This window comes from Strix uralensis, chromosome 1 (genome assembly GCF_047716275.1).
Source record: "Strix uralensis isolate ZFMK-TIS-50842 chromosome 1, bStrUra1, whole genome shotgun sequence".
In the NCBI taxonomy this organism is placed as follows: domain Eukaryota; kingdom Metazoa; phylum Chordata; class Aves; order Strigiformes; family Strigidae; genus Strix; species Strix uralensis.
Window position 1 is genome coordinate 45,880,149 of NC_133972.1, and position 16,305 is coordinate 45,896,453.

A 16,305-nucleotide genomic window follows, 5' to 3' on the forward strand; every position below is an offset into this window, starting at 1 on the left:
AATCTCATTAACAGCATTTCAAACATTTCAGACAATACAAATTCTCGTAGTTATTCCCACTGTATCAGACACTGTTCACAATGAGTACTTAGATTAGAAGTTGAGAGGGCATTCCCAGGCTAAATGGAGTGCACACCCCCACCAAAAAGGTATGAACAACGAAGAAGTAGTCTGCTAAGATGATGTGTTGTGGTATTTACTCCTGCTTTTTTTTTTTTTTTTTTTTTTTTAAAGAGATGTAATGAAAGTTGTCAAGAGTTCAGTGAACGAATTGGCATTAGCTTTTCTATCACATTAGATAAGTCATATCTGACACCACTAAAACACTAGAGGTTTGAAAATGTCTCAGCCGCAGCAGTTTTTGTGATAAGAAGGAAATGATCAAAAATGACACATTTTATCTCAGGAGAAGACAAGAGTACCATCAGATGTATAATGAACTAAGACATAGTTCTGCATACCTATCTAAGAAATTTGATAAAAGAATGTAGTTTGGCTTTGTCAAAGTATGCTCACAACTCAGTTCAATGAGCAGAAGAAATTAAATAAAGAGTTTACAGAACTTTTGCTTTGTTATATCAACACCAAAATAAAAGGTCTGCCAAGTCTTATAAATTGCTATTGCTATTGCTCTGATTAAAATTAAATTCCAGTTAAAAATTTCTGAAGATTGTTTTCACTTCATATGCTTCCAAGTTTTTTTTTCCCCGAATAAAAAATTACCAGATAAAATCCAGAGAGTGAAAAACGTAGCTTCGTAACTCTCACTGGATTTTTGTGTTTAATATACTTTCTTTGCTAGCAAAAAATAGCGTTGCTCAAGAGAACCACCTAGTTAATCTTAGATTATTTGCTTGTCTGGTGGTAATAGGATAAAAATATGAAAACAAAAATGGGATAATAAGCAGGTCTTGTTCTGTGGGATGTCATCTTCAAATACAGTTATGCATGCACTCTTTGCAATAGAGCCCTGCACAAATGAAATGTAAATGAATTTTTTATTGTAAATGAAAAGGCAAGCTCGTAGTTCTTAGTGGAGAACCTGACTAAGCCAAAAAGATACAGATCCAGAAGGCAAACCAACAGAGAGATAAGTTTGTAATAAAAACATTCATTTAATAAATGAGTCTCTAGTACTTTTTTAAAATGCTACTTGTAGGATTAAACCTATGCAGACAGCTGACATTATGACAGATTTCCACCTTTAAGTAAAACTTAATTCTCTGCTTTGTCCTAATGTATTAGTCTATTTTACTTTATTATTGAAGATTTGTGAATAAATATTCTATCAAGACAAAAATATTATCCAAGGAAAGCAGCAACAGACATAAAAGCTGCTTACATTCCGAAATTCATCAAGACTGAACAGTTTTCTAACTCCATCTGTGCAAGAATATGAATTCTTAGGCCATCTATACTTTGGTGGATGATTTACTCTTTTTTGCATGTTAAGATATTTTCCATACAAGATTTTTTTACAATCTTAATATTCAAAAATAGTAATAATGCCTCTTTCAGATTTGATTCTATTCCCTCTGAAATTAATTTTCCTCCTTTATAGTTTTGTTAAAGCTACTGAAATGCTACAGCTAGTACTGGTGCTGATGACACACAACATTTATGCTGTGTGAACTGACAGGCTGTCCTTCACACCACATTTTAGACACATGGCTTAGAAACCTGCACTTACTTCTTTTCAGGTTATGTGTGTCCCAGCTATTAATGGTGTGTGAATACATGTTGGATTATCTGTCTATGTAAAAAGAAGAGGAAGGCTGGCAGGGTAGCATTCTCCAGGAATAACATTTGGCTACGAAACTTCACGCTCCCACTTTGAAACAGAGAAGTCTGCTGAGCTTCAGAACTAACTAAAATATCTCTGCTTACTACTACAGAGATCCTACCTATAGCGTGGGTGGTTTTTGCATCTTTTCCAGATGCCAATTACAAACATATAATGGTAGAAATGCTGGGTGGAAACAAAACATTCAGCTATTGAAACAATAAAGCTACTTCTAAAGAACAAATTAAGTGTCTGTCAGATTTGAACATACTTTCCTGATGTCAGAAAATATTATTAGACTTCCCCTGTTGTAACACCCTACAATTTTTAATTGCTTCCGTAATGCAGTTGCAAATATACTTACAAAGATCACTTCAAACAGAGTGCAAATTGAAACATATCATCACCATCAAATTCAGAGTGAAGGTTCTACATTTTTTATCCGTGTTTGTGTGGAACTAAGTCAAGGTCATGAGGCAGCAGGCACAAACTGAAATATGGGAAACTACATTTCAACATACAAAAAAATTTTTTTTTCCTTTTCCCTCTTTGATGGTGGTCAAACACTGGAAAAGGCTCCCAGAGAGGTTGCAGACATTCAAAACCTGACTGGACACAGTCCTGGGCAACCTGCTCTACCTGGCCCTGCTTTGAGCAGGAGGTTGGAATAGATGATCTCCAGAGGTGCCTTCTGGTCTCAACTATTTATGATTCTACAATTCTAAGCTGTTAATATTTAAGCTTGTCTGCACAGAGATGTTATGATGAAATAAATGGATTTTGAGGATACACATATCCACATATCCAACCTATTATTTTTAATGTCAGACAATAAGAAGTGAGACAAAGTTGGGAAACAGAAACACAGAGTGACTGATGTTGGCAGGGACCTCTGAAGGTCATCTTGCCCATAACTATCCAGAAAGCTGATAAAATTCTAAAATTTGCCAAGAAATTGATCTAATTTGCAATTTCTTTACCCAATTAATAGGTAAGTGAGTGCAATGTTCAAGAACTCATCAAAAAAGCTACTCACCTTCAGCTTTACTAAGCTCCAAAGCCAACTGCTCTCTGGCTTTGGTTTCCTCATTAAGATGCTCTTGTAGTTCTTCCTGATACTTGATAAATTCTGTGGCCTCTTGTTGCTTTTTGAAAGACTCTCGCATGAGTTCTGTCTGAGTAATCTTAGCATGTTCAAGCTGCAATAGGAAAAAATCAGAAGTTAGATAAACCAAAGGTTTTCTGATAAATAACTATCCTATCATTGCTATTTACTTAACCGTTGCTTTACAGTGTGATGAGAAGTCTCACATAACTTCACTGGACATTTGATAAGATCTTTACTGAAGACACATTCGCAGACTACAATAGAAGATTGACTCAGTACAAAAGTCTAAGCATATAGGCTTTGTCAGTACAGTGAACTCAATGAGCGACCTGTCTAAATCCGTGTCTTTGTTCCGGTAATTTCTGGTTTATGAGTTTACAGTAGACTCACCTTTATTTACATATGAGTTTTGTACTAAATGCGAGTAAGCTATCACCCACCATATACTCAGAATGGCTAAAAAACATTGTGTAAAACTGACAAAAGTGGTGCTTCATCTCTTTTTCTCCTTAAGATGAAGATAAATGAGAACATCAGGAAAATGTGAATTTTGAATATATTGCACTTTTCAACCAACAAGGTAGTAAGGCAATGCTTCTTGCAACTGTGTCCACCGAACAGAATTATAAAGGATTTTTTTATTCTTCTCTACTTCTCTGATGGATTCATATTTAATGTGTACTACCACAGATGCAGTACAATCTCACTATGTCACTATCCTAAACTACTGGAAAACTAGGACTGAAATGCATAGAATTGTATACTTACTGCCCAGTTTAGACATACCCAAAGTGACAATTTAAAAAAGAATTAAAATTAGAATTACAAAAGCAAAATAGTAAAGAAGGAACGTTACTCTAATGTTAGAAGTTTTGATGACACAAAATGTTCATCTAAGATAACAGCAAACTGGAGTCAATTACCAGAAATATTTCTACTTCTCAACTGTTAACATTTACGGTCTACATCTACCTCTTTGATGGACACTTAAATACAAATTGTCAGAGCTGAACCAGGCATGAGTTCTTTGTGTGGCTTGTATTCAAAGTAAGACAACTTATTTTGAATAAGAACAAAGTCAGAAAATGAAAGAAGACATATTTCCTGCTCCTCTTTTTTCTTTCTTCTCCTTTTTAATATTACGGATATTGGCAGATATTTCTAAGATAGAAACATATGTGGCTTTGTTATGGTTTCATATTCTTTATTTCAAGTTCTTCAAAAAGAAAAGATTTCTCACCATCGCTAGCTAAGTTCATGAGTATGATTAGCTTGCTTTAAAATCTCAGAAAAATGGGCTAGGAATATTCCATAGAATATTGCACACAAAATTATCCACTTATAAATAAAATTACACTTTGAAAAGAATGTCTGAATAGTCAATACATTCTCTTTTATAATACACTGAATTTAAATACCTGATTTCTTTTCTACAGCATTCCTTTTTAGATGGACATCATTAACATGAACTAGTTATTCTGATGGGAGGTTAAAGAAAGGTTTAAATGCTGCAGCTGAATATCTGCACTGGTTTGAGATACTTTAAAAAAATCACAGAGTATTCTTACTTTATTCTTACATTTTGAAGTACTTAATGAAAGACCCATCTCAGATAAAGGAAACATATGATAGATTTACTGTACATAGACAACTATAAAAATGACTTAAGTGCATCAAATACTCCAACTAAAACTCAGAATAAAAATCGTTTGCCAGCTCTTTTCAGTAACAACAACTCAAGGAATTATTAAAAATATCACAGGGCAAAACCAAAAAGAAGCACAAATATGAACATGATTTTTCAAGACAAAAATTTCTTCATGGGATTACTGGAAGCCATTAGCAAGCTTTGCTAGTTAACATTATTAGTCAGTGCACGAAAGCTATAAAGGAACAATTTAAACTGAATGCAGCCCTGCCCCTCAACGTAAATTATTCACAGTGAGAAAAATGTAATATAATAAGTAACACTGAAGTGCTTTAAAATGAGATCTCAATTCAATATAGTTCTGTGTCTGCTAAATTTTTTTTCTTAGAAATTAACATTGACGATTGTCTAATTAAAGCTTCCTCAGTGCCCATTAAAAACTCTCTCAGAAAAAAAACCTGTCAGCAGTACATAGTAACTTTAACAATAGAGACAAGTTTATATACTTTTCCACTGCATTCTCTTCTATTTAAGAGAAGCTCTTCTATTAAGCTGGTTTAAAATACAATTTCTTTTAAAAACTTTCATACTTACTGAATAGGGAGGTGTAGGCAAGGAGATTTTAGAGACAACTTTTAAAATGTGCCCATTTCTTTTGTGACTGAAGTGGAAAATTGAAGTATTTACAACTACAGAATTATTCTCATCCAAGTGTTCAGTAAAAGGAAAAGGATATGGTAAAGGCACACGAGATTCAATCTCGTATGTATCTTCTTCTTGGCCTTCAGTCCACAAACCACTAAACAGATTAGATGCCCAGTAAGTACGGTAAGAATCCATTCCAAAAAAAAATCACCGTTGCTGTCTTCTCAACCGTCACATGGGTATTTGGTACCAGCTAGGCTAGTTTTAACTTCTGACAGGAATTTGTAATGAAGCATGTATATTTAACAGTCTGAATACACATAACAGCACTGTTGGTGACAAATCTACTCAGAATCAGCAGGAAGCCTCAGATCACATTCTCGAGTGGAGTAATTCAGAAGTGGATTAATCCAAAAGAGAGAGAGGTGCAAGAAAACTTCGTATGGTCACTCCTAAAAATCCTTCTTAGAGAGGTTTTACGTGAAAAAGTAACAGAAATGTTCCAATAGCAGCTGGCAGGTAATTTCCAAGGCAAGGAAGCATAATTTTGTTTTACCTGCACAGGTACACTGCAGCAGACAAGCAAGCTAGCAGAACAGAAACTAAAAATTACTTTCCATCTCCATTATGGCAAATTAAAGAGAAATACAAGTATGTCGTTATTTGCCTTCATTCTTGTTCTTGGAGTTAATCCAACAGGAAGAACTTCTCAAATTCTGCTAGTTTAAAGTCTTCCTGTTAGTATCTCGCAACCAAAAGGGGAGTGGCCTGATTTATTTACCTATACATAACACCAGCAGGTGCAATTTGAATTAATACACCCACTATATGCCTTTCCTGAAAAGATTCAAACTGCATTTCAGGTCTGAAAATATGTGTTCAGACAGGTCTTAAATAGTTACTTTGAAGATTTTGCCAGGTTTCTCTCACTCTTTTAAGTTTATTTAAAGACATGGGTACATCTGTATGCACAACACAACTGATTAAGAGGAAAGGTTAAAATCTTTTCTGCCTTTAATTAGTTTTAGATTATAAAATACTGCAGAGTAGAAAAAACCAAAGTATTCACCTTCTGAATATTTAAAAATAATTGTCAAGTCACCTACAAACCCTTTGTATATACACGAACTGTATATAATCCAGTAAACACACAACAGACATTGCAAAGCAGACAAGCTTGAACACTTGCAAAATAACTCTACAGAACAGCCAGAAAAGATGTCAATATTTATACTTAATACTGTGGGAAAATGTGTAAACAGATTAACAGTTATTAACTTTAAAAAAACCAAACAGATACAATCATCAGGGATAAATCTGTATTTGTATAATCCATATTAATGAAAAAAATGTGTGTGTATGTGTCTGAGCCAAAACATAACTCTGTTGCTGGTATTGGCAAGGTCTCAGCTACAAAGCTATGAAGGGAAAATAAATTTTCTTCATCAATTGATAATAAATAAAAATAAGCTGCTTAGAATACACTGAGTACTTTCATTGGTATCATGAAAAGTAAATATTTACTGCAAAAATATGAGTCACAAAAGTAAAATAATTTAGGGTTATATATAAAACTACTGCATTTAAAGATGAGCAGTGAAATGTTCAGAAAAAAAGAAGCACCAAGTGGAATACATAATTGACAATACTTTTATAATTGCAGTATGAATTCTTAATTACTGTAAAACTTTGAAGTTGTTTTTCTTTGTCTGTATCATTTACTCTTTAAATGCAAGTTTTCCTACAATTGCCTAACTATAGTTTTCTTAAGAACTTCACATATTGCAGTATCTGTGTATCCTTTTTCATTATTATGTAATGCTAGGCCTTAAGCTGAAAAGACCTCAAAAAAGTCAAACATCTCTTTTTAATTGAATTCATGCTCAAACAGAAGAGAGCTGTTGCAGAACGAGTTTGCAAATAAAGGCAATGCAGAAACTGATTTACAAGATCCACCAGACTACTTGCTTTAGTAAGCCAGATGAGGGCTCACTGAATTTGTATTTATATTACTTTTAACTTCAGTAACTCACAAATTAGTATTTTCTCCTTTTTTAAAAAAGAGTGTCAGCTTTATGTTTAAAGTGTTTTTCAAAAGCAACAAATACTTAAATGCTTAAAACTTCTGAAGTATTAGACAGGCGAATTTTCATATTACTTTCATCATAGATTTTTTTCTCCTTCATTTCCATTAGCTATGATTTACACATTTTACACCTACAGACAAGAAAGCAATCACTTTTTAAGTAATATCATTACTAGGTTAACTAACAGACGGGTCTGTAGCATAAAACACACAGTATCCTTTGAATTCTAGTCCCAAATAGATTAAAGAGTTGACTCTAAAGACTGAGTTCTTCAAGAGAGCTTAAAAAGTTAAGCGAGACACAGTATTTACTCTGATACCTTCAAATTGAGAGGTACATAATCTAAAAGAAAAGCACATGATATAAGCAGTCTGATTTGAACGGACTCAGCTAGGTATATAGCTCCCATTCCAATTAACAGGGAAGTACTCCAGAGAGCAACATCTCACCACGCAAAGTACCCCAACAGCAAACAGAAACGGGTACCCATACACTGCTTCTTTTCTGGAGACTATTCATGAATCACATACCTCACCGTAAATACTGGAAAGCTGGAGTGCAGACTCCTTTTCTGATAGCAAGGTGGGTATGTGCTTAACTGGCCATGTTTAAATCATAGCTGGAAGAGACAGTAGGAGAGCTCCACCTTTTTGGCCAGTCAGTTGACTAACATGTTTGTCAAGAGAACAGTTCCCCTTAATCCTCCCTCTTCACAAGGGCCAGCTCAATGTGCCCTGACACCTCCTGTCTCATCTCTGGATTGCAGTAGAATGCAGATGACCCATATGAGCAATGAAAGAGTGCCCTAGATTGATAAACACGCCCAAACTCAGGCTTCCTCTGCAGTCCGAAGAAGATCTCTAACACAAATCTGAATTCATCAGTAAAGTCATGCTGGAGCAGACTTTTCTGAGGGTAGGCACCTGAAGTATTGTTTCAGCTTTCAAAACAAGCCTACAGGTTTTAGGCTTATGAAAGCACATTCACAAGAAAAAAAAAATAAAATCAAGACTCAAAATTAAAAATGCTTCACTATTAGATCACCCTACCTGATTAGAAGTTTCACTGATAGCTTCCAGAAGCTTTTCAACAGCTGCTTGTAGTCGAGAACTAATATTGAGAACAAGTTCTTCATTTTCAGGATCTATTTCCACTCCACTTTCTGCAAGATGCTGGCTCAGTAGTCCTTCATCCGTTGCTCCTGACCACATGTTATCATCATCTCCCATACTACTACCATGATACGAGGAACAGGACTCTGGAAAAACAATAGTTACCTTTTCACACAGACTCTTAGCACTTCAAAACATGAAAAACTGTACATCTGAGTTACAATCAGAAAGACAAGTCATAAAATAGTTGTATTAGTCACAAAGACAGAAAGGGAAATATTGCATACTAAAACTTACACAAACAAGATACACAATGTGTTAACTAAAAACAAGCAGAGGAAAAGAGAAAAGGAGATACTAACAGAATATTTTAGACGTCCTTTCAGTATGCTTTTGGGCTCTGAGGCTCATCTTCAAACCTTTGTTACTATCAGTAACCCTTACTACTTTGAATAACCTGCAATAATGACTTGCAAGATTGTCTTTAAAATACAACCATGTAAAAAAGCCCCAGACTGTCAGTCCCTGTTTCACCAATGCCCAGCTATGTTAGTGTCCATTAACACAAAACTGTTCAAATTAGTGATTCAAAAGCACAGAGTCAAGTGAGTAAAGGGAAACACACACATAATTCAGACAATTTCTCGGACAAACAGACTACAATAGAGAACATCAAAATTCAGCATTACTGAACTGAAAATTGATTAAAATAGGTAGCTGAATACATCAATTACAGTGCAGGGGGACTGTAACTGTCCCTACTGATGGGCCACCTGACACCTGCCTACTTCTTAATCTTCCTGATGTCTGATTCAGTTTAAGGGCATTATCCATTCTGTCTGAAAAGCAGGAGACACAAAGTTTGCCTGTGGTATTAAACTGATAGCAATTCATCTAGAAAACAGTAAATTTGCCATGTTTAGAATTCAGGGCTGTGTTTAAGCAAGACAAGCGAAAGCAAACTCCTGAGATGTTTTAAAATCACACTTTCAGTATGAAATGACAATACAGTAGTACATCACGACGGTAGATAACTTTTGCTGATAGCATGTTTTAAAAACGAAGAAGTGTTATGTCATTAGGCTGTTAGATTTGAAATGTCAGAAATAATTGCTATTATGGAAAGTTTTTTAAAATGACAGTTAATGAAGTATATTTCTGAAATATATTTAAAATAAAATAAATGTTTTGGTGTGGTTTTGTGGGTTTTTTTAAACAATTAGATGGTTTTGCTTAAGGTTTTCTCAAAAAAATACCTTATTTTGGGAAACAGTAGTATGACTAAATGAGTTAAGAAGAGTCAACGCCTGTTTAGCAATAAAGCTGCAATACTGGGTTATCTTTGAATTTAAGTTCCTGGTTACTCCCTGAATTATGACTGCTGAAATGGAACAGTTTGTTTAGTTACAGAAATTGAAATGAAATCATAATAGGTCAATTTTACAAATTGCCTTGAAAAATGTTGTTAGTACTCTTGCTGGATACAATTTCCTTATACTTGTTCTTGCCTCTTAACCAGGCACGCAAATAACATTGGAAATATGAGTCCTCTTGTTGATGTTGTTTGACCCTAGCAAGAAAGTCAGATTCTAGTTTTCAGGTTAGTTTTTAGGTTTTTTAACAAGTTGTGACATGATTAACCACCTGGTTTACTTACTATACTTTCATACTTGCAAACATTCTGATAATAATATCTACACATTTATTTCATTATGGATGCAGCTACTATGTATATGACACATATACGACAAACTAATCTCCATCAATTTTGATTTAGAAAGGCTTTGTTTTGTTTACTTTTATCTTATAATTGCTAAAGTTTTTAAAGGCAGACGTAATTTTTTTCTTCTAGTTACATCATTACTGTTTCATATCTCCTTTTAGATATGCGGGATATATGTTTACAAACTCTTTTCACACTCCAAAGGGAAAAACAGAAGCACACTATATGCATGAATGGAATGAATAACCAGATGAAAAGAATATACATTCACATGGCACCTTTCATCTACACAGGATTTCAAAGCACTTTTGAGTACTGCAGTTTGGAACTTCAGCCACAAACTACTGTAGTGGAGTCACCTCTAGCAAGTGGCTGGCAGTCATTTTCTGCCAGTACACTAAATATTTGCAATGGGTTTGTACAGCATAAAAGCTTTCCCATAACATCCTAATGTTCCACCCCCCTGCAATGTAAGGAAGGCTGCAAAATGAACAATTTCACAATTTTTATTCAATAGCATTCTGATTTCTCACCACCCAAATGTGGGTTGGCTCTGGGTGTCTCAAAATATCAATAGTGGTGCAGAAGCTTTAATATCCTCAGAGTAGAAAGGACCTTCATTTAAGATGGACATCCAGCAGCATAAGTATTTCCAAATGCTGTGCCAAAGTACTGGTTAAAGACTGAGTCGAAGGAAAGCATATTCCCTATTGAGCCACCGACACACTTACTGCAGACCTGATGCTCTTTGGAGGCCACCCATCTTAAGTACTGACCAGGTAAGACCCTGCTTAGCTTCAGAGGTCTCACAAAATAAAAGCCCACAGTACAGTAGCACAGCTATAAACAAGATAAAACAATGACATATTAGTTATCGCACAGTCTGATTCTTTCTTGATGGAGTACAAATTATCTATGTAATATTCCTGTTTTCCTTCTCAGGCTTAACCCATAATTCATGTCCTATAACCCCTATATTTTGGTAAATTATTTGCTTGAGAGGTACAGCTGAATTGTGCAATGATGAGTGTATGCCAAATACAAAAATAAACATTATACAAAATAACTGCAGAAATGTGCAGTCTGTTGCAAAATCACCTGAACTTCTGGCTGCCTGGAAACTTTTAGAGAAAAAGTTAAAAACACTGAACCCTGCTTAGAATGTAATCTTTTAAAAGCCAAAAGCCATGTCCGGAATATGTCTCTTACGTTAACAGTATCACTAATATTAGTACTTCTTGACAGTGACCAGAACAGTACAATTTGGCCTCCAAGAACTAATGATAAGATTTTAAACTCCTGTTTTGCTTATGTCAGTTCTTTTGTAATTTGCTTCCATTTCTTCTGGGTAAGTACAAAATAAACCAATGCTAAAATATAATTTTATTATATGAAAAATCTCAGAACAAAACCTCATAATTTACCTGAAATATAACTGTGAAAAATGAGGAAAGAAAAAAAGAGAGCTGTCACCTAAAGTATAATTTGTGACATGGAAACTTTACTACTCTCAAAGATATAAAAGAAAAAACAGAAAGTATCAAATGTACACAAAACCTGTAATAATTCTGTTCATACTGTAGGGTTGGCAACTCAAACAGAAAAATCAATAGCAAATGATAAATGTAGTTGCCCGTATTGTAATATCTACGAAGTGCCACTTAAGAACAGCAGTTCATGTCAAATGTCCTCCTAACTGCAACGTAAAAATCTCCGTATCTTTTTCCCCTGAAAATAGTCTTAGTACACAGCATCTTAGCACAGCATCTTTCCAGAAGATTTTCAGTGGTGGAAGCAAGAAATAGAAATGTTGTCAAGTCTTATTAACTGCCGCTGGCAGTTACATGCCTAACCCCCATTTTACTAATCCTTATAATGCTGTTCAATCTCCCACTCCAACAAAACTAAAATCAAATTCTCTGTCCCTCATTTATTTTTTTTTAGTCAACAGAAAATAATAAATAGAGCATTACTGTCCCAAGTAAAAATGTCTTCTCCCTGTGTAAACTCTCTCCTTGTAACAAAGAAACCCAAACAGCAAAGGTTCATATTGTTTCCTTGCCACGGAGCCTGCAGTTCAGCACATCAGATGTCATGGCCCACTAAATCTTAAGAAAAGTGCTTAATTATACAGTGCTTACTCAGAAGTTTCAGATACAGAAGCTGATTATGAGCTGTCAACTGACATTTATGAAGCAATACATATTTTGCATCATGTAGAGCTAGTATCTCAGTTTACTCCTGGTATTCCACTGAGGAATTAAGGTTAGGGGTTACAAATTGAAAACAAAAAAAATCAGTTTTATGTTATTTCAGCTATTCATGACCTTGTTCCTGCTACACTGTTCAGAAACAAGAACTCATAAAGTATGTAAGACGGTTTAATGTTCAAGGAATGTCATAACTGCACAGGCTTCTCCACAGGAACCCGCATTACTGCAGTCCCTCAACCAAGGTACAACGTCTGAGGCAGGAGAACAGCAAAGCCTGCTGGCTCTGTCAGGATGACTCCTGGCCCAAATCTCCAGATGTAATTAACTCATATGATTACTTTGTACAAATGCTGTTCACTTTCAGTAATATGTTTTATGACTGAAATTTAAACTTTACTCGCTCTGCTAGAAATAAAATCCCATGTTAGCCAATAATCTAGGCAAGGTCACAGATAAACCTCTATACGCTCTATAAATCAGGTTGTGGTTATAAGTATGTGACCTTACTGATTCAGCTTTCTTGAACGCTGAGTAAACTGAGTTTTGCTTGTCAATAAATACGGATTATGTTCAGAAGGTCAGAGAGAATTCATTTTACTAAACACACTATTTTTTCTGTTTTATTATTAATTTTTATTGGTACAAATTTATACCTACATATTTCCTAAGTAATTCAAAAGGAAGACTTGTTTGGTTAGGTACTAGATAATACAGTAACATGCACAGGTTAAAATATAGAAGTAATGTCTACCTATTTCTTACTTCCAGAAAACAATGGGGAAAAAAATTTTAAAAGCTTCTGTCCTCTCAGGCCATTCAGTAGAAGTATAGGAAATGAATAACAACAGTCCTGTTGCTGGAATAGAATTTGTCATCTAATTCCATTTGAAAAAGGATCAAATACTTCAGCTGATGAAACAGTACAACTACTACTACGGCTGTCTGACCCCAGTGGCAGAACTATGTACACAGCAAGGATGCTGTTGTATTATTTTGAACGGAAAAAAAGAGAACCCTGAATACAACCTCAGAGATACATTACAAAGTATACAGTCACCAATTATAGCCACTGTAAGCTTGGGTCTTCTTTAATCCTCACTTTTTTCTTTGGTTTCTCCTTCTTTCCTAATTGTTTCTGATTGTAAGGAAACATGCAAAAAAGAATACTGGAATAAACATCTGGTACGTGAAAAGCTCTATACCAAGGGGGGCATCAGAATAACAGAGAAATTGCTTTGTTACAGACGAGTGAATCCTTACATGCCTCTTCAAGATACACTAATAGGAAACATAAGAGTTAAAACAGTCAACCTTCACCACTACCAGAATGGAAATACAGTTCTCTTCTATTGAAGAGAGTACTCTTTCACCAGAAGACTTGCCAAAAAATTAACAATACATTCCAATTACAGGGCCTGTTGTGCATTTAGACAGTAGTATTATGAAAGCTAGACATAAGTGTGTATTATAGCCACCTAAAATACCAAAAAAAGCTACTCTTTTAACTGTGTTTTTCTATATATATGTAATGCAAGTAATCCATATTAAGAATTGTTAATGACAATAATTAGTGACAAATACGAGTATACACATTGCTGTGCAGGAGCAGGCAAAAAGCAAATGCATATATTGTGCATTGTACGTGCCCATGCAGAGCAAGCACGTATGAGAGTAGCGAAGGGCAACAATCACATATGAGCGCTTTGTACATACAGTTATGTATTTATAGTTTGAGAAAAGGGAGCAATATTCTCAGCAAATAAGAATAAGGGAGAAAAGCAACAGTATGTGTTTTGAGAACAGGCATGATATAACTATGAACTAGGTTCAGCAAATGCACTAGGTAATACCACAATACTGGTATAACTGTGACAGCCTGTTGATCACCACCTTCATAACCAGAACACATTTTTATTTCTTTGGGCAATGTATGTTGTGAAAACCCCAATGCTCTTTACACACCTCAGACTATACAATGAGAACACAAATAATACAAAGAATATTTATAAATTGCTGGTTTTAATATAGAAAACTGACTTAAAATGCAGTTTACATAAAATTTAAGACTACCTCAGGATACAAAAGGAGATGGTGGTAAACTTTGAGCCTGGTCATTGCTCCTTTTACCATCTGGCTAGGAGACTGTGTAGAAAATAGTCACCAGTGGTTGAAGATACTCTGAACTGCTTTAACATAAGCAAACTCTATTAAATTTTCCACCCCAAAGTAAAGTGCAAGAATACTCCATTTTGAAAGAAGTGATTCCTTCAATTATAGTAGCAGATGTTCTCAACCTTTAAGGTCTCCTGGACAAGTATCAAAAATTAAGGCCAAAAGCTTAGTCATCCAATCTAAATTGGGGGGAAAAGGCAAAGACTCAAAAGCCCGAGTTTTCAAAAAACAGTCATTTCAAACTGTTTCAAAAACCAGTTTTCCTCACGATTACATATAGTGAAATGTGCACGAAAGTTAGGAGGTTTTTCAATGAGACAGGAGTACTATCCAGGCATAAAAATGCTTTTAGCCTGAAAAATTCAAGAATCCTTAGACTGCAGCTGTACACATTTCACCGTGCACCTCTTCATTAATGAACTGAAAGAGATGTCACTGCTACAAGTCATACAACCTTTCTTAACTTGTCCCAAGGCTTAATGTGACCTATATTTAAAGCTAAAGGGAATCAATATTTAATAATCTACATTTTGAATGAAAGAGGTAAAGTTCATCTTCATTTATCATTTGTATTATTACTCTGTAGTAGATCCTTTCTTAATAATGAAACGTAGTATTTGACTTCCAGTTCTTTTTCTTAATCACAGTAGTTAGAATTCCAGCCAAAACCAGATGTACCATGTGTGGCTGAACTGATCTGCTGCATGTTGCCTCCCCATAAGACCCAGGATGAATGTATACACCCTTATGCCAGTTTCTGTACCATGGGTACCTAACTGACAATACGATAGAGCACCTATTCTTGCTCAGAAGAGAAATGGATGGACATTATCCTAGTACAATCACAGGAAATTAAACAGAGCCTGGGAGAGTTCTTAAGACACTGGTAAGCAATTAACTACAATGTTAAAGTGCTCCTTTAGGCTTGCGCCAACTAGCACTCCTCCAAACAGCTGATGGGCGAGGCTTGGCAGTTAGAAAGTTCCTGGAACTGTTTCCAAAAGGCTGTTTGCATGCAACCACCCTCTTAGGAGGCTAAGGAAATCCACAAGCATATATACAGGCTGTCCCCCACGACAGCTGGCCAGAGCGACCAGCAATGTCCCTACATACATTAAGTGCACTAGCAGAGATACAGTGTTTGACACCAGTTCCCATTCCCCATACATACAGAGGAAGGTGTAAACTTAGTGCAAGATGCCATGGAGCTGTTTCATTCTCTTCTCCTTCAACATGAACATATTTATTTCTGTATTTCTCAATCACTTTCTCATTCTGTTGCAGGCTTTACAACAGGACCCTAGACATGAGTCATAACTGACCAGACAACTCCTGAAATGTTGTCTCTTAAGCAGAGATGTCATATGCATTCAAATGACAAATAATTATTTTTAAAAAGTTTATTTTTAATTAAAAATTTCAAAACTAAGGTTATTTAAATATATAATAAAACTATGCAAGTGCTGCTTGTTACAAATAGAAAACCATACATGCAGTACCTTTTTCATATCCCACACGGATACAGGGTTTTACTGCGTCCTCTGTCTCTGTGTCCCATCCAGATGGTTTGGAAGGCTGGACTTTCCCAGACCGATCCAGTAACCCGAGAACATGGCGACCAATTGTCTCCTCCATGGCCACAGTTGTCTTCACAACTTCTAAAAGAATCTTCATGAGTTTCTCATTAGCCTTCTGAAAAACATGCCTGCAGGACAGAAACTAATCAGTCCTTTCATTTTCCCCTGCTTTCAAAGTGTTTTTTATCCCTTATACACCCTTGCAACCAGGAAAGATTTGCAGCTGAAACAGTAAAA

The 16,305-nt window shown here is 35.4% G+C and overlaps 1 protein-coding gene across 13 annotated transcripts in view; it reads right to left on the bottom strand.

The window, feature by feature from the left end:
* The window catches only part of AKAP9 (A-kinase anchoring protein 9), a 120,603-nt gene that overhangs the window by 36,013 nt on the left and 68,285 nt on the right, over positions 1-16,305 (bottom strand). For all 13 annotated transcript variants that reach the window (XM_074864692.1, XM_074864705.1, XM_074864684.1 and 10 more), the window contains 3 exons: positions 15,991-16,196; positions 8,321-8,529; positions 2,820-2,982 (listed from right to left, as the gene is read on the bottom strand). In XM_074864692.1, coding sequence (XP_074720793.1) covers positions 2,820-2,982; positions 8,321-8,529; positions 15,991-16,196 — 578 coding nt within the window. The remainder of the gene's footprint in view (positions 1-2,819; positions 2,983-8,320; positions 8,530-15,990; positions 16,197-16,305) is intronic.